Source organism: Lutjanus erythropterus, chromosome 3 (assembly GCF_056507025.1).
Source record: "Lutjanus erythropterus isolate fLutEry1 chromosome 3, fLutEry1.hap2, whole genome shotgun sequence".
NCBI classification, from domain to species: domain Eukaryota; kingdom Metazoa; phylum Chordata; class Actinopteri; order Lutjaniformes; family Lutjanidae; genus Lutjanus; species Lutjanus erythropterus.
The window spans coordinates 7,052,340-7,075,348 of record NC_139319.1 but is presented as its reverse complement, the minus strand read 5'-3'; the positions used below and the strand labels follow the sequence as shown (position 1 = coordinate 7,075,348).

General features: G+C 38.3%; 3 protein-coding genes across 4 annotated transcripts; 1 reads left to right on the top strand and 2 right to left on the bottom strand.

The window, feature by feature from the left end:
- Positions 1-1,620: 1,620 nt before the first annotated feature.
- LOC146329549 (apolipoprotein L3-like) lies at positions 1,621-7,898 on the bottom strand. Its single transcript, XM_084714821.1, has 9 exons — positions 7,042-7,898; positions 5,596-5,703; positions 5,174-5,266; positions 4,368-4,463; positions 4,230-4,269; positions 4,096-4,147; positions 3,590-3,719; positions 3,190-3,378; positions 1,621-2,625 (listed from the first exon to the last, which is right to left on the bottom strand). Exons 1-9 carry the CDS (start codon positions 7,048-7,050, stop codon positions 2,191-2,193), a joined length of 1,152 nt encoding a protein of 383 aa, XP_084570947.1. The 5' UTR covers positions 7,051-7,898; the 3' UTR covers positions 1,621-2,190.
- A 147-nt stretch (positions 7,899-8,045) lies between these two features.
- On the bottom strand, positions 8,046-12,187 carry rps19bp1 (ribosomal protein S19 binding protein 1). 2 transcript variants are annotated; one of them, XM_084714823.1, is made up of 4 exons: positions 11,981-12,187; positions 10,030-10,206; positions 9,495-9,592; positions 8,046-8,640 (listed from the first exon to the last, which is right to left on the bottom strand). In XM_084714823.1, the coding sequence occupies exons 1-4, from the start codon at positions 12,033-12,035 to the stop codon at positions 8,491-8,493; spliced, it is 480 nt and encodes a 159-aa protein (XP_084570949.1). In that variant the 5' UTR covers positions 12,036-12,187; the 3' UTR covers positions 8,046-8,490. The 2 variants fall into 2 exon arrangements, with proteins under 2 accessions (XP_084570949.1, XP_084570948.1); XM_084714822.1 differs by lacking the exon at positions 8,046-8,640 and having other exon boundaries at positions 9,291-9,592; positions 11,981-12,184.
- A 1,310-nt stretch (positions 12,188-13,497) lies between these two features.
- On the top strand, positions 13,498-22,762 carry LOC146329547 (3-mercaptopyruvate sulfurtransferase-like). The gene is made up of 2 exons (XM_084714820.1): positions 13,498-14,377; positions 21,804-22,762. Exons 1-2 carry the CDS (start codon positions 13,798-13,800, stop codon positions 22,100-22,102), a joined length of 879 nt encoding a protein of 292 aa, XP_084570946.1. The 5' UTR covers positions 13,498-13,797; the 3' UTR covers positions 22,103-22,762.
- Positions 22,763-23,009: the final 247 nt, after the last annotated feature.

Sequence of the window (23,009 nt, the reverse complement as noted above, 5' to 3'; positions counted from 1 at the left end):
GCATTAAACCACCGTTAAGGCTTTGACAATACTGCTTACCTACACCATTTTCAGCATTGTTACTGCTTTACACTTTACAGTAAGGGTCTCCTTTGTCAGTTATAAAGGGTAGTAAGCTATTAATTAATGATGATGGGTTTTAAACTTTACAATAAAGCTGCCTTTTGCTAGTTATTACTGTAATCCATTAGTATGTTATGTAACTCATTAGTGAAATGTATTATTAGTAAACTGGATTTTGCCAAATAGTGAGCCCACACTGATGCATGAAAACTATTATAACTTAAAATAGTTTTAACTTTTTTCATAACTGTTTATTAATTATCTATTTTAAAAAGTAACGAATAGCCTGATAATATATCATTTTTAAATAGTATTTGCGGGTAGTCTTATTGTAAAGTGAAACCCTTTTATTCTGCATAAAGTGCCACTTAAAAAACAAAAAATACATGATTTTGATCTACATTGATTTTCGTATTTTCATTTGATGTTGTTTTTGATTTGATGTTTTTGGTCTCCTCTTTGGCCTTTTTATGGGATGTCCCTGCAACACAGCTGCTGAGAAATGAGAAAGGCCGGTGGTATTCCTACATCAGTTGTTGATGTGTCTCTGCATCAGCAACATGCAGTCCCCTCGAGAATTCATTGCAGCTGTTGGCTAAACCTGATGAACCCAGATATGGTTCACTGAGGTGAGAACTGGACTGCCCCCTGGTGGTTTGCTGCACGTATTACAATTAATTCTCTTGTTTTTACTTTTTCAGGACATTGTACAATAATACAGATGATGAAGAGGATTTGAAAGCTAGTGTTAGAGAGGTTATTTCTCACTAATATTTTTGTAAGAATACACTCATCCAAAGTAACAAACAGTTATAATATGATTGTGAGCACCATTTATCATTTAGTAAATTTTATTTACTGTTAAATTGTATTACTTGTTGAGCACAGTGACAGAATATTTAACTATAATATTAAAAGAAATATATTAAAATAATATTTTATACGACTAGGAGGAAGATTGCATCGGTCTGCTTTACTAGCAGATGCTAAGCATCCTGTGATCCTTCCTGAAAATCACCATGTTTCAACTTTGATCTTTAGACAAACTCATCAAAAAACAGGGTTTAGTGGAAGGAATTATATATAGTCCAGATTGAGAGAAAGATTCTGGATTCCACAAGCAGACTCTGCTCGTAGGAAGATACTGTCAAAGTGTGTAACAGAAATATTTCAGCAAAGCCTGGTGGACAGAGAACGGCAAATTTACCACAAGATCGCCTGATACCTGACAAACCCCCATTCGCCAGTGTGGGAATAGACTATTTTGGGCCTTTTGAGGTCAAATGTGGGCAGAGGTATGGCATATTGTTCAAATGTCTTACCGTAAGAGCAATTCACATTGAAGTTGCCCATTCACTTGAGACTGACTCCTGAATTAATGTATTTAAGATATTATGGAAAAACAAAGTAAAACAATGTAAAAAAATTTATGCATTTTGAAAAGAAGTTTATATAATCTGTAATTTATGCACACCAGAGGGTAATAAAGGCTAAGATGTAGTGAGCAAAGGCAAATGATTTTATGTTCCACAGCTCTACTTCTCATAAAGTACATCAAAAAAACTTCACAAATATACTTTGGATTTTATTCAGAATGTTTCTTAAGAATTCAAATTAAATCCTTTGACATAATCTGCCAAATCAGATATTTATTACATTACCTGAATAATAGAAATTTCCCATTTTCCGCTGGTATTTATCTGCCCCAATATTTATTGTGCATCTCTAACAAAAAATGTAATTAAAAAAAGAGAAATTAACACCAATCCCAAGTGATATTAATTATATCCGGTCCAAGTAAACTCCAACATCTGGTCCAGTCTGAAGTTGCAGCATCAGGAAGTTGCACAGTAGATAATGTATATGTTTAAAAAAATGAAAAAGTAAAAGAGAATCCACAAGGACTAAATGTAAAGTAGAAAAATCAGGCTAATCAGTGTATAGATGTATAGCTCTGTAATCCCTTAAGGTGTAGTTTTGGGGTTTGTTTACTTTTCTTTATACACACACCACATTGTCTTACAAGAACCTAAATATAAAACATAAATATCTGGAAAAAATAGATGCAGATGAAAAGTATGAAGATCAAACAGGAGAAGGTCTACAAGTTAAAAAAAAAAAAAACATCTACTCTACACAAAGACGCTCACTGAACAAGTCTTTGACTTTGATGAGCTCATCCAAAGCCTCATTTACACCCACTGCTAGCTTGCGGACTTTCTGCGCCAACTTCGACAAGTGCCCGTTCTTCAGCTTCTTCTCACCATCCTTTCCTTTGGTGAAGTGGACATCGATGCCGAGGGCGAAGCCCTCGATCAGCCCAGCTGCTTTGTTGTTGGCCTCTGTGGCTATGGCACTTCCTCCGCCTGATACAGCCAGCTGCACCACCTGGGCTGCTCTCTTCGAATCCATCCTGGCTTCATACAGAGCAGACAGGTCATGCTGCATCAGCTGATTAATCCCCTCATTGACGAACTCCAAGCACCCTTGAATATCCTTCATGTGGTGCTCGTACTCCCTGAAGGTCGTTTCGATTTTCTTCTTATCCTGAGTCAAGTTCACCTGGAGGAACAGATTTCATCATCTTTTAAACAACAACTTTAAAACACATGATAACCACATCCTGTCAGTGTCTTTATCATGTTATCTTTGACATTGTCAGACTTAAAGAAACTGTGAAGACTTATGTTTTAACATTACATTAAACTGTTATATGTGGTTTGTCTTGACACCATCTGTCATGAAACCATTACAAGTGTGTCATGTTCTCCTTGACATTGTCATTAAATGTTGGTGATAGAGTACAGGCCAGTTGGTGCTGGAGTACAGCACCAAGGTGATGTAACTTACAGAGTTACCCGATGGACAGATAGCAGTTGCTAGTTTACTTGCTGCTAAAGTAGTCTAACCTCTGTCTGCTGTTATCTGTGGGACGCTGACTAAGCACAGGGGTGCCAGGAGCCAAACCCAGCAAGAAAACCACCTTGGTGCTGTATTCCCAGTCGTCAAACTGGCCACAGTCAGTCTCGGAGGCTCTCCCAATCCGGCTAGGACCTCCAATCCAACCAAACTCAGCTACACACAAGAACCATCCAGTGCAAGAAAGCTAATTTCATGTCTGGTCACCTTGTTGGCGATCGCAGCTGAAGCACCAGTTAAGCCCCCGGCTGTAGCCACGCCAACCCCGACAACAGTCAGGGCCAGTGACAATCCAGCTGTGAGCGGAGACAGAATCACTCCAGCAGCTGCTGCCACACCTCCTGCTACAGATGTGGCCCCTCCTGTGATGCCAGCGATCTTTGTCCCCTTTGAAACCTTAAGATTAAAGGGAATTGTTACGATACAGTTTCTGAAAAGTCTTTCAGTAGGCTGGTTATAATGACATACAGAGTAAGGTATCATGATTCAAATCATAGATTTATCTCAAGCATTCAAAACATGAAACTGGAAAGTATAGCATTAATACATGATTGTTCTGATTGAGTGCAATATACATGACATTTCATTATATATGTGGTCTTCTTACCTTGTCTAAGTTGTCAGCGATGCAGAGCAGCTCATTAGTCTGTTCCTTCAGGAAGCCACCATGTTCAGACAGCAGGAGGATGTAAACCCGCATAGCTTTATAGAGATGTTCAGCTTCAAATCTGATGATCCTGGAATACATCATAAGAACATTCAGTCTGTCACCAGCTACAACAATGCGGCTGACATTGTTTTTACCATATGTATCTGTGTGTCATCATGGCAAAATGTGGTCCTGGAGACACTAATTATAGAAGGAACGACAACAGATGTGTTTTGAGTACTTTTTTGGGTGTTTGTATGCCTGTGGACAGATTTAGTCAACATGACAGCATCACAACCGTGCAAGACGATGCAGCCATGAAATTTCACAGGTGTGTACTTGAGATCAAAAAGGAGCCTGAGGTCTAAGATGGTTGTGGTCCAAGCAGGGGCACAGGAAGTAGGGGCATATGAATCACAGAACTACTGCCACCTGGAAAGTAGTTCCAGTAGTTATCTGCTTACTTTGTTTCTTTCTTCCCTCTGAGTTTGAGGTCTTTGCACAGATATTTCCAGGCTGTAAAATAATAAAACAATACATAAACAAACACACCAACAACATCAAAAATAATGCTTTTCAAACTGGTTTTCTGACTCATGTGTCACATCGTTCCACCAATCCAACAAAGAGCTGACATCCTGGCAGAAGATCAGAGGTAGCCAAAGTAAAAAAAAAAAAAGTAGTTGTATTCTCTGCATGGTTTTAGTGAAATAACTTTAGGTTGTAAAATAGTTACCAGGTCTTCATTTTCATAGTCAGGCTGTTTATTTGGAGGTTTTTGAGGCAGTGCAGGAGGTTGTGCTTTGTTGTCAATTGATTGTGCAGCCATCACCTGCGAAAATGAGCGACAATCCAGTTTTGTTAAGTGAATGTACAAATAACGTGTTGTTATGTGTGTGACCAGCAGTCTGATCGCTTCTTTTCATCCTGTTTTAAAATTTGCAATTCTACTTGATGATCCCTGATCCACTAAATGCATGACTTTTACTTTTGATAAAGTATTATTCCATTTCTGTGATTAAATTACATTAAGGATTTTTTCATTGCAATATGTTGAGTTAAGTTTCGTGGCATTTGTTTACCAGATAGAAGCATTAACCAGAATATTTTGTGGCTTCGGTAGCTGTAATATTTTAATATTTTCCTTGTCAACTAGCTGCTTGCTGCATCTGACAGATACATTAAATGTTGCATTTCTACAAAGCATTGTTCAACATGTTTTTTTTAACTGCAGGTTTACTGTAGATCTAGATGTAGTCAATGGCTTTTGTTTTTCCCCAAATTTCCTGAAATTGGAATTCCCCAAACAGCTCCAAATTCCTGTAGCTCACTACTAAAACATTAAGAGGAACCTTTGCAATCTGGGGACAATACTGGTTACTTTGACAAAATCATAGGGGAAGTTTTTCATTAAATTTAACTTCTTTTACTACATTAATTAAGAAATGTTCAGTTTGGGATCAATTAAGTATATCTATCCATTCATCCATGAGTAGATTTTGGCTTCCACCGATGTTGAAATAAAATATAAAATAATGTTACCTTTACTATTTCCAGAGCGCCATCTGAGGAGTTGAGTCCCCCAGGAACTTTTTTAACAATCAGCTTCTTTGGTGGCACTGGTGGAGGAGTTCCCTGCATTTAAATGTTGTAAAGAAAAAGGAGACTGAAACTGATGTTGTTAAATTTAAATTATGCATCATGAACTTTGTATTGGATGACTGCAGAGGCATACAGCACACAATTAATGCCAAAATTATGAATTTTAATTATGAAGTCTTTGTTGGGAATCGAGTAACATTTAAATACATCTTAATACCAGTACCATATTATGCCATACAGAAATATTGGATTGACCAAAGTGCATGATGAACCAGTTTGAGTTGACATGCAGATGTGATCTGTATCTGTCTTTACAGAGTAAGACAAGACATTGCTGAATGTGGAGGTTACTGAGCACCAACCTTTGAAAATTTTGTCGGGGACTGAGGAGTGGAGCTGCATTTTAACTGCTTGTCCTTGTCCTCAGTTTTTTCTGGACAGGAGATCTGTCTCCGTGGCAGGGGAACAGGCTGCAGAAAGAGAGGGGGGCGTCACTCAAACACTTACAAACATTAAAATACTGAATTTGCTTGGCGTATTTGATGACTCGTTCTGTGACATATTGCAAAAATAGAATAATTTAACTGGGAAGTTTTCATTCTGTGTTTTGTGATATTTGGATTTTCTCAATTCTCTCATTTGTCCAAATTATAAAGCAGCAGTTTACACCTTTGTCATGATTTCAGAACTGTGAGCCCACATTAAGTATATAATAGAGAGCATGAATGCATCTAGTTAAACGTTTCAAACTGGAGTCATATCAGAATAAAAGGTTTCACAGCAACTGCTTTGTAGATTGTCCTCAAATACATTTTTCTGTTGTAAAGATTGCATAAACATGATCAAGACAAAAGACTGTTAATCTGCATTCCTAATCTGAACCCTGACTATGGATCCAACTGAACTGATAATTAATCTTGACAAGCACACCAGACAAGTTTGATCAAATTGTTGTTGTTGGCAAACCCTCGGCTTGTTAGCTGGTTTCACTTTTACTTTTAACAGAGGTGCAGCCTCGAGTCTCAAGACTTCGACCTGGTTAAGACTATAGTCACAAATTTGATGTTGACAAAATCTTAAAAGACTTGCAACTCAATTTAGATTTTAAAGGTGATTTTGATAACATTGGTAAGATTTAGCCACTAGAGGTCGCACTCCACCTGCCCCCTCAGATTCCATCCCAGTGGTTGCCAGGTTACTGTAGTGGATGTCTAGGAGCCAAACAGCACGTCGCACGCAGAGATGAACAAAACATTCATTTTGGACCCATCAAAAATTAACTTTTCTGAGCTCAATGTGGAAAAAAAATGTTACCAAAGATAATTTAAACAAAACATGTGGGTCAAAAAAAGACATGAAAAACACGGGGAGCAACATTTCAAGTTGCACAACGAACACTAAGTTGGGCTTGTGTGGGACTTCAAATTCAAAGTTTAGGACTTGGGACTTTCGGAGTACAAAGACTTGCTTGTGACTTGCCAAACAATGACTTGGTCTCACCCCTGAACAAAAACATCGATTAGTTTCACTTTTACCTTTGCAAACTGGATATTAGGTAGAAATAATGAGATTGTAATTGACAACCTCTCACACACATGGAAATCAGATTGATTTGAAAAAATTATATGCTCTGAATAATAATTGGTGTGTGATGCTCTTTTTTTCCACAGAGGATTCCTACATCTTTTCCAAAAGAAGAACTTTTCAAGAATTTTCAAAAGTGCATTTGGTTAAAGAGCTGCAGCTTAATACTTGATATAAAAAATACTAAATAATTATAGACATGATTCAATTGTGTGATTTCTTACCTTGGACATTGTGTAACCTTCTCTGCTGTGTTTGCGTCCTCTCGCGATCACTGTCCTTTGCTGCACTGTTTTTTCATCCTCACCATCTATTTATGAACGTTCATCCCAAAATCCTAACAGGTTAGACGTAAAAATGATTGACATTTACATCATCTGGCAATCAGTCACGGCGGTTAAAGCATCAGCATTCTTCTTGTTTACACACCCATTACATGTCCTGCTGGTGTTGGAATGAAAAATATTCTTTTGTCCTGCTGATAACAAAGCTGGCGGGAGCATGGCACGCAAATGCTCATCCCCGTACGATATAATTCTGCGTTATTGTTGTCTTTGCAACGTCAAACAACAGCAAGGGGTAGCTGAAATTTTTTGACTTCAACACTTCATTCTGTAGTACAGAACTGAATACTCACTCGTGTTGTTTTACAGTTTAACCTGCCTGGAAAAAGTTGAGTGAGCTGTGATCATGGCTAAACTCACACGAAATCACCCATTTTGAATTTATTTGTGTAGATTTATTGCTGTTACACCCAAAATGAAAATGACACAGCCAACCTGTGATTGTTGATATCGAAAACTTAGAAAATACATTTGAATTTTTTGCTGAATGGTAAAAAAAATGTCTTAATTCAATTAAATTCTAGTACAAACTGGAATATCATGATTGGAGTTGTGACTGGAGGAATATAAGTAACAACAGTATCTACTTGGTACTGGGTTTTTTCAGCCAATACCTTAAAAGGTATTGAGTAACGTTACCCAAACCACGATACCACAGAATTTATTAACCCGGAAACAGGACCCTGCTACTTCCCAGCAGCATCCTGTACGCCTTTTTCCCCCCTAGGATGGCAAATGTTCTAAGTCATTAATTTATTAGAATAAAACATTTCTAGTGCAGTGGTATCAGCTGATACACACAGTTCAGGTTGCAAAATCTGTATTGGAAAGAAAGAAAACGTGTTGTAACATGTCTTATAATTATGGAAAGAAACTTTACAATGTTGATTAGAAAACATTTATTGTGTCTGAATATTTTCTTTGCAATCCTAATGCAGGTTACAACCAACATTTGAAAATTAAATGACTCAAATTAGGTGTAATATGAAGATTATGAGCCGTTTCACCACCATCTGAATAAGCTGGACTTTTTCCTCATAAAATGACTAAAAGAAAAATGAAGTTTTGAAACATTAGCTAATGACGTAGTGAACTTTGACTGAAAATTTTTCAAAATGGACACACTTTGCCACAGTATGCTCTGTCTGTAGTCATAACATCACCACAGATTCAACTCATGAAAACATTTCTCCTCAAAGTTTTCTTCTTCTGCTGTCGAGACGTGTGAAGTGGAACCAACTTCCAGCACATAGCCTGCTCCAGAAATCCACTTTGATCCATAAAACACAGCGCTGACGTGTCCACAGTGTCTTTGTGTTTTGGCGCACTCTATTTCGCGTCCTCGACAGTCCTGCCAAAGTATTCCTTCTGGAACTGCTGGAACTCGTCCTCTGTGAACAAAGACTCCGGCTCCTTGGCCTTCTTGGCGGGTCGGTTCGGACGATTCCTGGACTGTCTCCCTGAGTTGTGGCTCAGGATCTAATGGAAACAGAGAGCAAGTCAACACCGTATGATAAACTCCTTTGAATATGTAGATAGTAGAGTTGTCACAATAGCAACATTTTGACTTTGATCCACAAAACCAAAACAATACTTTAGACTGAAATACTAGCTCAATTCTCGATACCTTATGAATCAGAAACAGAACATCCACAAGGGACATTAACCCTGGACATACAGCATGCTGTTGCAAAACCAGAAGACCCACAGACTGTTCAGAACACATTTATTTTTAATTTCATGTTAATATGTTATGTATTATTGAACTGTCATGTTGCGTTGCACACTATACCAAAATATAGACATTTTTTGATGTGTTGCACACACACTTGGTTGCCTGCCATTGCTCAGTAATGTTATCGGCACAAGAGGCAAAATTTTGTTTCACTTTCTGTGTAAACACTATAATTGACCTACAACAATTATAGAACATCTGGAAATTCTAAAAAAATTTTTTGACAAAAAAAGCATTGAAAAAGTACCAAACTTTCAGTATACTCTGCAAAGCTAGTCGACAGTACCAAGAAGCAAAAGCAAACATACTAATTAAAGGAAAGAAAGAAAATCCAAATGATCAAATAATACAAACATGAATCATAAATGAATTTCTCTAGTTTAAGACTTTTCAACAACTGACATGGTTTTCAAAATAAAGGTAAAAAAAAAAAAATTCTGTCAAATCTGACAAGACCCTTCTTTAACTGCTGTACTGAACAATTTGCTATAAAAATGACACATCTTAAAATCAACGTACTGAAATTGAACACAAAGTAGTGAAAAGGGCCATCAGTTTTGATGATAGCTGTAATAAGCGAGTGATCTCTGCCTCTTACCTTCAACGTGTCTGAATCTGTTGCTTTGTAGCCAGTTTCCATGAAGTACTTGAGGTTATCACTCAAGTGGCTCTTCCCCTGCTTCTTCCTGAACTCCTCTACAGTGACCACCAAAGAAGAAGAGGACGTTTAGAGCAAAAGGGTGGAACAGATTTAATACAAAACAAACACCAAAAGGCTCCTAGTTCTGCAATTACATTAACTATGAATGCTGTTATGATAAAATTAGTCGAATGATGGCAATGTATTATTTTCTTTCATTGTACGCGTGACAGAGATTGTAATTGAGACAGAACAGTTATTTCGATCGTAGATTTTTATTTCTTCATCACTGAAAGACTGAGAGGGCAATGTTTTTCCATTAAACATGAGCTATCATTGATCTATTCCAGTGATTTTGGACAGTCAATATCTGGTCAGTGTCTACGTATATAGTGAACTTGCTCAAAATTCATAAAATAAACCTGAGCTGCACATTGCTGAAATAATTTCAGGATGTATTTTCCTCTCAACACTGATGTGTTGCAGGACTGACCCACTGCAGACTTGATCCTCTTGTCTTTGACTGTAGCTTTGCTCTTGCCGGGACCCAGTCGACCCTGCAGCCGTTTGACCTGCTTGGTGACTCCTTGCCGTTTTGTGCTCACCAACTCCATCACCGTGGACGAGCTGGGTGTCTGCTGCTGCTTCTTCTTCTTCACTTTACTGGCATCTGGCGGCGGCAAAGGACATAAAGAAAGGCAGAAAAAACAAATTTACACAGGTAACAAACCAATATGTTCCTCTATGGAGGAGCGCTTCCGGTGGCGCTGCTCTGCCGGTGACCCAGGCTCACACAGTTATGACACATTTGTTTGCTTGTTGAGCTTTTTCTATTGACTGCATAGTTTGGCAATCTGTCTGCATCTGCAAAATCAAAGTCATCGCACCTGGTTCAGACAGCAATGAAACTCATCAGTCTGAAAAATCATTATAATCTCCAGTCTGTTTCTGAACAGAGTGTAATTCAACAGAATCATCTGTAACACATCTCCCATTCTGTACTCTCAGTATGAGATGTTACTGTCAGGCCAGAAGGTACAGAGCTCAACTGAATCGGTTTAAGAACGCCTTTGTGCCTGTATCAGTTGGAATTTTAAGCAATGGCCTAAAATAAGCAGATGTTGTATAGGTTGTACTACAGTATAGACCCACAGACTGTTTCAGTCCTCAGGGTAAGTATTTTCTGTATCATATTTCTGATCTATATGCACTGTATTTATTCATAAGTTTTACCTGTCTATCTATCTATCTATCTATCTATCTATCTATCTATGTGTGGGGGTAATTAGAAAATGCACTAAAACTTTAGTTTACTTTATGTATGTGTGGGGGTAATTAGAAAATGCACTAAAACTTTAGTGGTGAAACCTTTTATCCTCATCATCATAAGCCTGGGCAATAAAACACTAGTGATTAGCGAAATGCAAACCACCATGAAAGCACATAACAAATAAGCCCTGGCTCATAAACAGCACATCATATGCCTTAATATTAATTAACGCAGTATGTCACAAATGGCACCCAAACAGCCAATCATGTGTTGTTCAGTTGCACCATCAATCTATGACACAAGAACAGAAACGATGTAGAGTGAGAAACTGAGTGCAGACAGTAAGCAAAGTGTTAATTAGAAAGGGCAGGTCAGCTCACAGGTATTTAATGTTTATATAAAGATGAGATCATACATTTATTCATCTGTGTAAATTTATTTATTTGTGCGCTGCTTCGATAAAGAGGTTTCATACATACAAATACGTGTATGCGTATGTCTGTGTATACAGTATATTTACACACACACACACACACACACACACACACACATACATACATACATACATACATACATACATACATACATACATACATATATATATATGTATATATGTATATATATGTTCAGCCACCTAGTTATTTTGTTAAATGTTTATCTGTGTTGTCCTGTTTCAGCTGTATGTCTTCTTCTATCTTCATGAAACTTGTTCCCAGAACTGTAACAGCAACGGAAGTCACTTACAAAGAGTCAGATTTCTGGTCTGTATATGCTACACAGACTTGACCAGTAAAGCTGATTCTGATAACGATCACACGAAGATATTTAACTATACGTTTTATTACTTTCAACTTTCTAAATTGTATTTTTTCTTCCTGCTATAACGCTAAAAATAATGCTCAGGCTTCCTTGGAAGGGTAAAACATCTTGAACATAATCATAAGGCGAGACTGTAAGTCAGCCCTAATTCAGCCAAACGAGGATAAAAACGCCTCGTTTCTTATTTTAGGATAGTAGCAGTGAGGAAAATACGCCTGTTATTATCAAACTGTAAGAATGAAACAACATGAACCATCATTTCTAACATTAGTTGAGGCTAAAAGGAGGCACTAGTGCCCAGAGCTAATGTTAGCCGACTGTCACTTAGCTAGCAGGCTAAATGCTAAAAACTGACCTTTAATATCATCGCTGAGCAGCTCCAGTCCTCTCCTGATCAACGACGCCGACATCCTGATTTAATAACGTGAAGTTTGGTTGAAGTGACCACAAACTTTTGCCTTCAGTTCTGAACAGCAACCACGTGAGTCTATCAACATCCGGCCGGCTACTCGTGTGCAACATTTAAAAGCAACCGACTGGAAAACAGTCGAATCTGCCTAAAGTTCCTCGATAGCAGCGTCTAGCTTCTGTGCCCTGCCTTTTAACTACTGCTACTACAACTACCTTAAAATAATAATAATAATAATAATAATGAAAATTAAATTAACAGCCACCATACTAGAATATGTCAAAACAAGACGAATAGTGTGGTAAAAATTGATTGTTTTAGCATAAGCTACTATGATGAAAATGTGCCTTATGCGCACTAAAAAATAAATTAGACATACAGACTGTATAAAAAATTTAAAAAGGTATAAAAAGGTCAAGGCAATGCACCAAAGTAGAGAGGCATGAGAATAAGAAAGTCCAATACTGTGTTCACTGTATCACTGTATAATAAGTGTCAAATATTTTATGGAGGAGGTAGAACCAATGAAGAAGGGACAGAAAAGCCTAAATGATTAGCTTGGAAATATTGAAGACTAAATTACTTTTGCTTAACAAATTATTTTTCTTTTTTTCTGTATCTAACCCAGCACATACGTTATATGAATAAATGAATGCATTTATTTTTGTGTCTGGTCATTTGCACAAGTCATCTCTCATTGGATTATTCAGACACATTAAAGACATAGTTCTCCCAAAAATGAAAATTCACTCATTATCTTCTCATGCTCATGCAGATTGAAGGTCAGGTTTTGCATTTTTTTAGTCCCCAAAAAACAGCTGGAGTTTCACAGGAAAACACAGAATGCCGACAAGTTTTCAAACGTATAAAAACAACAAAAACAGTGTATAACTCCTTCATACTGCTCATCTGATGTCATCCAAGTCTCTTAAAGCCTTGATATGCTGTTTGCACACCGTTTCACACCACACAGACACTTCAGACCGTGTGCATGTAAACGTGGCTCCAAATTAAGGATCTACACTGAAGATAGGCTAAAAACATGGTGTGAATTATGTCTGTCAGGTCAGCTTGGCATGTCAGGGCTTTGATTAGATCAGATGAGCAGTATGGGGGCATTTTATGTTTTTTTGTTTTGTTTTTTTCAGTTGCTTCTTTTTTAATAATTGAAAACTGGTCACCATTCAGATTCTGCAACTCTGTGTTCCTACAAAACTCCAGCAGTCTTTTGTGGACTAATAAACTAAACTCACTGAGGGTGAGCAGATAATGACTGAATTTTCATTTTTGGGTGAACTATCCCTTGAGCTGCTCAGTAGCTGGAGATCAGTCTGGATGTACTGAGCAGTTTCAAGGTGTCAGTGTGTGAAAGGGCAGTGCTGGAGGCTGTCGCTGATATAATATTTGGTCTATAAGCTTAATTCACATTTCTCTTTTGTTCAGCTACAATTAAATTTTGCCACATTATTTAAATATATGCATGAATGTAAATACTCTGTATAACTCTGTTTATCTTTATGAGTTTGAATAGTAGCAGCAGTAGCAGTTTGCAGACTTAAATAGCTCGTTATAAAGTAATCACATTACTGTAACGCGTCACCGCCTCCAGTCACGTCCAGCTGTTGTACAGTGAACTGGGGGCGTGTTGGTTGTTGGTCTCTCTCTCTCTACCATTAATGCCCTTACTGTCTCTACCACTCCCAACCTTTGGTACAGTATTAGTTGGATCTAGCTGAACTTTGTCTCCCTCTCCAGAACTAACCATGGCGCTTCAGGCGAGGGCCTTGCTCCCCTCTAAATGGCTTGCGGAGGGTTTGAAGCTGCAGAAGAAAATACGCATCTTGGACACTTCTTGGTATTTGCCCAAACTGCGACGCAACGCCAAGAGCGAGTTCAAGAAGAAGCACATCCAGGGCGCAGCTTTCTTTGACATAGATCAGTGCTGTGATAAAACCTCTCCTCTGGACCACATGCTGCCCTCGGAGAAGAGTTTTGCAGATTACGTGGGGAATTTGGGGATAGAGAGCGACACGCACGTCGTGGTGTACGACGCCAGCGAGTTCGGCGCGTTCTCTGCGCCCCGGGTGTGGTGGATGTTCCGGGTGTTCGGACACAGCGCGGTGTCGATGCTCAACGGGGGGCTCAGGAACTGGGAGCTGGAGGGTCGACCCGTGAGCGACCGGTACGTCAGACCCGCACCGAGCGAGTATAAACCCTCCCTGAACCGCTCCTGGATCAAGACCTACGAGGACATCCTGGACAACCTGGACACCAAGAGGTTCCAGGTGGTGGACGCCAGGCCCGCGGGCAGGTTCAAAGGACTGGACCCTGAACCCAGAGACAGTGAGTGTCTGTGTGATGATAACACTTCTCTGTTCAGGTCTGCGTGCAGCATGAAACGGCAACCAAACAAGCAGCAGGTGCAGCTGTGATCACATTCACAAGCAGGTTTATTAGTCAAGTGTGTGTTCAAGAGGAATCTGACTGTTTTTCTTTACTCTCAGAGTCACACAGTCTCAAAAACAATTTTCAGAAAGAAAAAAACAAACAAACATTCTGCAAAAACAAGGACAACAAAACTGATCAAAGATAAATAAACATAAACAAACTATTTTGTACATTCATGCAGGTGAAAAAAGTATCTAAATGAAAAGCTAGAACAACAATACCTGTCCCAATACCTGTCCACATGTTTGAATATATAATATCATAACACTTTATGGTAAACCTACATAAATTATCCTAAATTCATGCAGAATTTCAGGCATGAAAAGCATGAATTCATTCATGCAATAGGATCAAGGATCAAGGATTTTTATTGTTATTTTCACTGTGCATTTACATACACACACAGTGCAATGATAAAATAGTAACATAATAAAACATAGCATCATAATAGACAATAAATATGAATAAAATAAGATAAAAAAAAAAGTCCATTCTCTCAAAAAGTGCATTCAGTCTCTTAACTTGACAGGTGTCCAGCTGTCAAGGGTGAGTGTGTGTGTGTATGTGGGGATGGGGGACAGTCCGTTAATAAGTCTTACAGGGAAAGTCTTACAGGGAAAGAAGCTATTCAGCTTCCTGCTAGTCTTGCAGCTGATGCTGCATACTTCGTGAGCTGTCTGAAATGTACAATAGTTAAAGGGATAGTTGACCCCGAAATGGAAATTGAGTCATTATCTATTGTATTATTAGTTATAATATTAGTTTGTACCGTAATTAACATGTAAACCTTAAATAAATGTTAACAAAGACATTTGTGCACAGAATATGATGCTTATTATAGCATTAATTAGCTGTTAGTTACTGTTAATATGGTTGTAACTAATATTAAGAGCATCTTTATAAACTATGACCTCATGTATGAATTAATCCCATAGTTAATTTGTTTATTAAGCATTAACTAATGTTAATTAATGGACCCTTATTGTAGAATGTCCTAAAATTATTAATTAATTATTAAAATAGCTGATGATAAATTTATTAACCAGCTAACTAATTAATCATTGCAGCTCCGGTTGGGTTTACTTTTTTAATCTGCAAAACACTGCTGGAGTTTCACAGGAGAACAGAGCTGCAGAATCTCCCAATTTAAGTGAATGGTGACCAGTTTTCGAACGTAAAAAAAACAACCAGAAAAAAAAACAAAAAACAAAAAAAAAAACACAAAATCTTGAGCTGAAATACTTTGTCTGACAAGCCATCACTCTCCAATCAGAGCTCATGTGCACACACACTTTGACTCTCATAAACACACTCAGCAAAATATATTCTAAGGCAGATTATATCACAGTTATACAGGCAATGTGATTTTTTTTTAAAGCGTTTTTTTAAAGTGTCTGAAAACCCAAATCCACTATAGTCCTCTAACCGTGTAATTCAGGGTGTTATTTACATAGCAGTAAGCAATACTAAGTATTTGAAACCAGACTTAAACCAGATTTTAAAAATTTTCATCTAGGTTTTTGTACAGTCTTTGCCTGAAGAACTATTATGCAATTAATTCCACAAACCAATCATAAAAAATCCCTGTTAGCTGCCACGTGGGCGCAACAGAATTTGTCTTCATTCACTGCTGCAGGTGCTCTCTGAGTCTGAGCCAACTTGACAACAGGAAGCTGAAGCTGTTACAAAACTCTGCTGAACAAAACAATAACTTTCCCTCACGGGACAGAGGAGCTGCTGGTCTACTGCTGCCTCGATCGGCAGAAGGTAGTGTCAGTTCCGATCGGAAAAAAAACACATTAAAACACCAAAGTCACATCAACGTCAAGCAATGTCACAAACTAACTAATAAACACAAGGTGTTAGCAGTAGCTCACATCAGCCAGCTACATTTATAAAATCTGCTTGTGAGTCATTTTTTTAGGCGACAAAATCCACCGTCGTCAGCTAGAAATGAGAGGCTGCTTTTGTATAGGCCTCTAAGGATTTGTAGGCTTTGTGTTTCAACAATCACTCAATTACACTTACAATTTCGATGTTATATCTGCATTATCACTGTAAATGGCATTAACGCAGTGCAAGAATGGAAAGTTTGTCAGACTAGCAACAGTAACTAAGGAGGGCGGGGCTTAGCGAAGTATCAGTTGTCTAAAAATGATCTCACAGCCTCCTTTGATGTCCCTAAAAGAGATGACTTGATTAGGTTTTAATCTTCAGCTCTTAATACGGTGAAAAGAAACAACTAATTAAAGTCTCAGAATCAGAACATGTTCTAAGGTTTAAAGAAAACAGCAAGAACAATGTCTGCATGATTTTTTTTTTCTGTACTTCAAGATAATAACAATAAAACAGATAAAAAGTTGTTCATTTTCTTAGCAAATGAGGCCCTCAGCCTTGAACAGCAATAAGTACAATGGTACCTACCTTTAGTCCTGGTACAGCAGTGTCCAAGGACGTAAGAAATTAGTTTTATTTCTCCCACCAGTGGCACGTCACACTTCCAGAATATTCAGGATGAAACCTAAATCAGCTCATTTCAGTTCTGTGCTAACAGGCATGTTCATCTGGTTGAATTCTGTCTATATGATAAGCCATAATGATTAAGCTGAGTTGGTTATCATTTGTTACAGTGTTTCCTGTGAGTGGCATATTAGCTTAATCAGACATTCATCACTTCCACTTCTGAGAAAATGAGTCACAATGACTTTTCAAATTTGTAAACTAATATAGAAACATAATTATGAGTGTACTGTTTCATTATATGGGAAAAAGGTTCCATCATATGAATTTATATTTATAATATATTTATTATATTCTATATTTATTACTAATCATAACTAAAATACTTCTAGTGGTTACCTCAAGAAGAATGAGTCCAAAGCCTTATTGATTGCATTAATCAAGTTATGGGTGTTTAAGCCTCAGTGATCGGTTCATTTGATCAGATCATCTGGTGGCTGTCAGTGACGTGATGTTGTGACCATTTCATGTCTGTTGGTTTAAATTCCTGAAGTTATTGATAGTAAATCAGTATGTTTGTCCTTTGATCCCTTAAAGGAAATCAATGGACTGTGTCTCAGGTAGTGATTAACTGTGTTAGATGTGCTGGAAAACAGTTCAAATCAATATGTCGTGGCACACGTACTGTATATACAATCACATAGTAAACAGGTCCTACTGAAACCAAACTCTGAACACCCGTTAAACAAAAAGTTCAGTAACTCATGTTGATCAAACTTTAAAAGTGCGCATCTTCGGCCAAACATTCCTACATCCCTGAGCTCTTCAGAGCCCGGTAACATATACTGAGCTTTTGCCCTTGCAGGATTTCCCCCAGCTAAGCTGTTAGGCCTGGTGGCAAGTATCTTTTGACGGGGGGCCGACTCATGGCAGCATGATGGCCGGGCCCTAGTTTCTGTGAGAATGGAACTGGAGAACTGAGAATTTAAAAAAAGCCAAAAAGAGATTTCACAGGGCCCTACATTAAGTCAGTGCTAAAACCTGACTGGAGCTTTGAAAATATGTGTGGTTATAAATAAGTAATTTATTCAACACATTTTTTTTAACAATGGTAGATGTTTGCAAAGATTCGGACAACGTCCAGGCTTATGATACTAAAATTCCCCAAAGCTTAGACCTGCTTGCGGGGACATCGTTGGCCCAGTGGACCATGGGGTTTGCAATACTGGAGGTAACCTGTATTGTTAACATTAATAAATACCACCAAAAGACATTTTTGCCATTCGTTTTTTTTTTTTCATTTATGTAACTTGCGTACTTCTGTATTTTTCTGAATTAAAAAACAACTTTTGCTCTTTATTCACCATCAAAGTAATACTACGAGAACTGTTTTTACTGATTCATGGCACTATGACCAAAAGGTCCACAGAATTGTAAGTGAGTATTTTATTGGGTTTTCAGGGATACTAGGGTCTAGATTATGTCCGTCATTGCATGTAGGTCCAATGGAATAAGAAAGTTTAACCAACCGCTGAAAGCCTGCCACGTCCACCAGAGGGTGAGTTTGTGACGACCATACACATACAGTATGAGTCAGTACAGTAATCAAGAACAACAGTCACTGTTTTGTGTTCATTACAAAATGATCTGTGGTCCACTGTTTCTCCAGTATCAAAGAAATATTGAACTAATGTTGTAATATCGTGGGACAGTCGAGAAAAACCGTGTGAACGCTAAGTGATTTTGGTAGGTTGAGATGTCACATCACGTCATACTGTGACGCAGGCTCAGCTGTTTTTTTTTTCTTCTGCCAAATAAACGTGGGGGTGTCCCTTATCATTTTTTGTAATACCGTGATGTAATACTGTCACTGGAAAAAAAAGCTCAGACAAAATACAGTGTAAAGTTTAGGTTGTAACACCCACGCCTAACATGAACTACCATAAATGTTCAGTAAGTGACACCAGCACAGTCAACAGGAACCACAGTCATTGGGCTGTGGTCATTCTGCACTGTCATGCTCTTGCCACACTTCTTCTGAATGATCTGATTCATCGCACACTGTGATAATCATCGCCTTCAGTTTCTTCAAACGCATCCGCTTTCTCAGAGTTAGTGTCATCAAAATCCTCCAGCTTCAAAGGAAGTGTAGCTGTGTAGTGAACGTGACATACTGCAGCTTGACCGCCGTGTCACTTGTCTGCCTGCTATTCCACAGTATCTATGAAAAACAGATACATTAAATTAAGATGTAATTATTTTACCCCATAACTAAATCAAAACAAAAACATGTTGCTTTCCGTGGCAGTATGGTTCAGGCATTCAGTTGGAAATCATAATGGCCCAGTAAGCCCTCGACTTCCTTGTACGCAGGCTTTTTGCAGAGTTTACTCTGGACAAACACAGAGGCAGGCAGCAGGCTGAGCTGCAGAATCACCCAGCAACACAAGCACATAAGGAGAGCGAGCATACTGGACATGCTCGCATAACCATGCATTTCATCTGCAGTCACTGACCCATTTTTAAATGTGTAAAACTACACAAACGTAGTGGTAAAACTGGTAAAAGCATGGTCCCCACCTTTGTTTTGAGCCTGGACTGTGGGTCATTTAAAAGTAATTGATGGCCTGTAGTGATATAACGCCCGGTGACGTGCCTTATCTTATTTCAAAGCCTTGCATACACACTGTACACACACACATTAATACACACAGAGCTTTGATGTGCTGTTACAGAGCCCATCCAGAGGTAAAACTCCATGCAGTCTCAGCAGTGAACTTTGACCTCAGACAAACTGAGTGTCGCTGCTGAGAAGATTAGTTAAGAGGGACTAGTATTACTGTCAAACTAAGTGAATGATTTTGCAGCATAAATGCCCCATATTTATCACTTTGGGCACGACCGAGTCTGGATTTATGGAGCTGATGCCAATATTATAGAATAAAGAAAATTCCAGTATCTGTAATAAATCAGCTGGTTTCTTTATACAGATTATAAAATACAGAATATAGAATATATATGTAAACATGTTTTTTGCAGTGTTCCCTCAAAAGTGATTAACACTTGTGACAAAGATATGTGATGGAGGCAGGATGTTTTACAGGTTAACAATAAACAAAACGATATCAGGGCTCTGAAACTTCCACCAATATTTTTAATAATTAGAAATAAAAAGAAATTTAAAAAACTCAAATAAAGTAAAATATATGTATAAATTAAACCTGAATTTAGAAAATAGACAGATGAATAGACAATATAAAGTGTAGCTGTGATTGGCCAATATTGGGCACATAATATCAGTCGACCAATATATCGGGTTCTAGGATCTTAGGAACTTAAATATTCCTTTGGCACCGACTAAAATTTGTTCATAATGTTGAACAAAACTGAATAAATATTTTCAAATTTAAAATATATCGTCTGGCTGTATTTTATTTAGATTGAAGTACTTGTACACCTAGAAGTTTGTCTTTTTTCCTTTTTTCTTTTGTGCTTGTATTGATACTAAAACAACCAAATACTGGTGATTTTATTGAAATGCTTTACTTACTATATGTCTAGTAGGGGTGCATCTAATGATTTTTTTCTGTGGATCATTTTGTCAATCAGTCGATGATGAAAATGGTGCCGTACGTTAATCAGCCCAAGTTGATGTCCTCAAATCTCTTTTTTTGTCCAGAACTAAAAGTTTATTGTTACAGTGGACTAAAGAAACCCACAAAAATCACATTTAATACGCTGAAATCTGAGGACTTGGACATTTTGTCTTAAAAAAATATTATAAATGATTAATTGATTACCAAAATAGTTGGCAATTATTTAATAATTGACAACTATTTGATTAATCAACTAATCGTTACAGCTCTAATGTACAGTCTCCAAAGATAAATGTGCTGTCTGTCCCAATAAAAATGTGCATCTTACACACCTGATAAACGTAAGGAATGACTGTTTTAGTTATAAAAGATTTTGGGAGAAAAATGAGGAAAACAAAGTGTCTTGTTTTATGATCACAGAGATGCTGTCTCATCAGTTTATCTGGTCTGTCTGCTCTTATCCCTGTCCACTGTTTCACTAATGTTGTGTAGCTGATAGTCGGGTCCAGCTGGAATGATGTAAGACTTCTTGTGCCCTCTGACCTCTCAGTCTGTCTGATGCATGCGGCGCTTGCCGTTGTGTTTCCATCATGAGTTTGCAATTATTACTATGGTGTTTGGGGTAATGCATTACAAAGTAATACACATTACTGTAATTCCACTACTCTTGGTGGTTACTAGACATGTAGCTAATTACTTTTTCAAATTGATAACACAATAGACCCTTTTATAGCTGACGTCATGTCAGTCATGTCTGTGTGGACACCACAGCATGCGGGGACTGCGGCCGTTCGGCGGCAGCGCCGTGACGCGCTGCTCCAGTGTGTAGTGTGAATCAGCTGTTTCTGACAGAGAGTTGACACATAGTTCCGCCTCCTCTCATTTACTCACTGTGCTGACTTCTTCTCGTCACTTGTCTCATTTGCTGTCTGCTTATAGTCTTGTTATATTTATCTTTTAATAAAAATCTAAAACTGTATGCCCTCAATGTTGAGTCAGGTATTATATTGAAATGGGAAATTCCAGTAATGTGACAACACTAGACGGAGGTAATGCTAACTCCTGTCAGTGATACTGGGTGCAATGATAGATTAAAGTTTGACAGTTATCACTTTAATAATACAGCTGTGTGTGCTTTAATTAGAGAATGAAGCTGATATTTAAAAGAAGTGCATCACTGATTACAACTTGAAAACACATGTTAAGTGTAAATCACGAACCCTCGTCTACATGTCTCACTCCCACTCTCTCTCCCTGATTGACAGACACAGAGCCAGGACACATCCCCGGCTCCATCAGCGTGCCCTTCCACTCCTTCCTGTCCCCGTCGGGTCACTTCCTGCCCAAGGACCAACTCCAGGCTCTGTTCGTCCGGGCCGGCGTCGACCTCAGCCGCCCTATCTGCGTCTTGTGTGGCTCGGCCGTGACCGCGTGTCACGTGGCGCTGGCGGCCCACGAGTGCGGGCACGCGGGGGTGTCGGTGTACGACGGCGGGTGGTCGGAGTGGTACACCCGCGCCGTGCCCGAGAACGTCATATCTGAAGGACGGGGTAAACATTTGTGATTGTTTCGCGGGAGGTGTGGTTGATGGGTTAAAACAGAATCAGGCTGGTACTGGACGACAGGAGAAGAAAAATGGTCTTTGTTTTTGTTTGGTTAAGTTTAAAGGAATAGTTTGACATTTTGGAAATTCTTTCCTAAAAACTTGCTTATACAACTTATTTGCTGTTTTGAAGACAGGACTGATACCACTCATGTCTGTATTCTAAATATGATGGTACAGCCAGGTAATTGGTTAGCTTAGCTTAGCATAAAGACTGGGAGCAGGAGAGAATATCTAGCCTGGATCTGTTAAAAAATCAGCATTCTAGCACCTTTAAATTTCTGCTAATTCACATAAGGTGAAGGTAAGTTGCAGTTGCCAGAGCCAGGCTAGCTGTCTTTATATTAAACTAAGCTAAGCGCCTGCTGTCATATTTACCGTACAGGTAAAAGCGTGGTATGGGTCATCTCATTTAAAGGACCAGTGTGTTAGATTTTGTGGCATATATTGGTGAGGTTGTAGATTGCAACCACACTGAATATCGTCTCCCCCTCCCCCTTTTTTTTTTCCCAGGATGGCAATATCAAGTTTGAATATTTAATGAGAATGAATCGTTGTTCGTCCAATCATGGTGGAGATTAATAGGTATATGATGGCAATAAACTGACACGGGCTACTTAAGCTAAGATGGTTTAGTTATTTTCCTTGGTGACTGCTTTTTTAAAATTGATAAGGAAAAATATTTGCTATTCCATATGCCGCTACTCGTGAGTATGAAGAGCAATAGAGAACACTATATGAACATTTAAACATGTTGGCTAAGTGGTTTAAGATGAGGATATTAATTCAAGTGACTGTGTGACTGTTTCCTGTGTATGAGGATTTTTTCTTCTGGATTTTAACTGAGAAATTTGCATGTAGTTATTTG

Coding starts and splice junctions, on each gene's coding strand:
- LOC146329549 (XM_084714821.1), bottom strand. Junction 5,267..5,595: donor CCCCGACAAAATTTTCAAAG/GTTGGTGCTCAG, acceptor ATTTAAATGCAG/GGAACTCCTCCACCAGTGCC. Junction 3,379..3,589: donor TCGCTGACAACTTAGACAAG/GTAAGAAGACCA, acceptor TTTAATCTTAAG/GTTTCAAAGGGGACAAAGAT.
- rps19bp1 (XM_084714822.1), bottom strand. CDS start 12,035: ATGTCGGCGTCGTTGATCAGGAGAGGACTGGAGCTGCTCAGCGATGAT. Junction 10,207..11,980: donor GCTCAGCGATGATATTAAAG/GTCAGTTTTTAG, acceptor TGCCGCCGCCAG/ATGCCAGTAAAGTGAAGAAG. Junction 9,593..10,029: donor GAGGATCAAGTCTGCAGTGG/GTCAGTCCTGCA, acceptor TGGTCACTGTAG/AGGAGTTCAGGAAGAAGCAG.
- LOC146329547 (XM_084714820.1), top strand. CDS start 13,798: ATGGCGCTTCAGGCGAGGGCCTTGCTCCCCTCTAAATGGCTTGCGGAG. Junction 14,378..21,803: donor GGACCCTGAACCCAGAGACA/GTGAGTGTCTGT, acceptor CCTGATTGACAG/ACACAGAGCCAGGACACATC.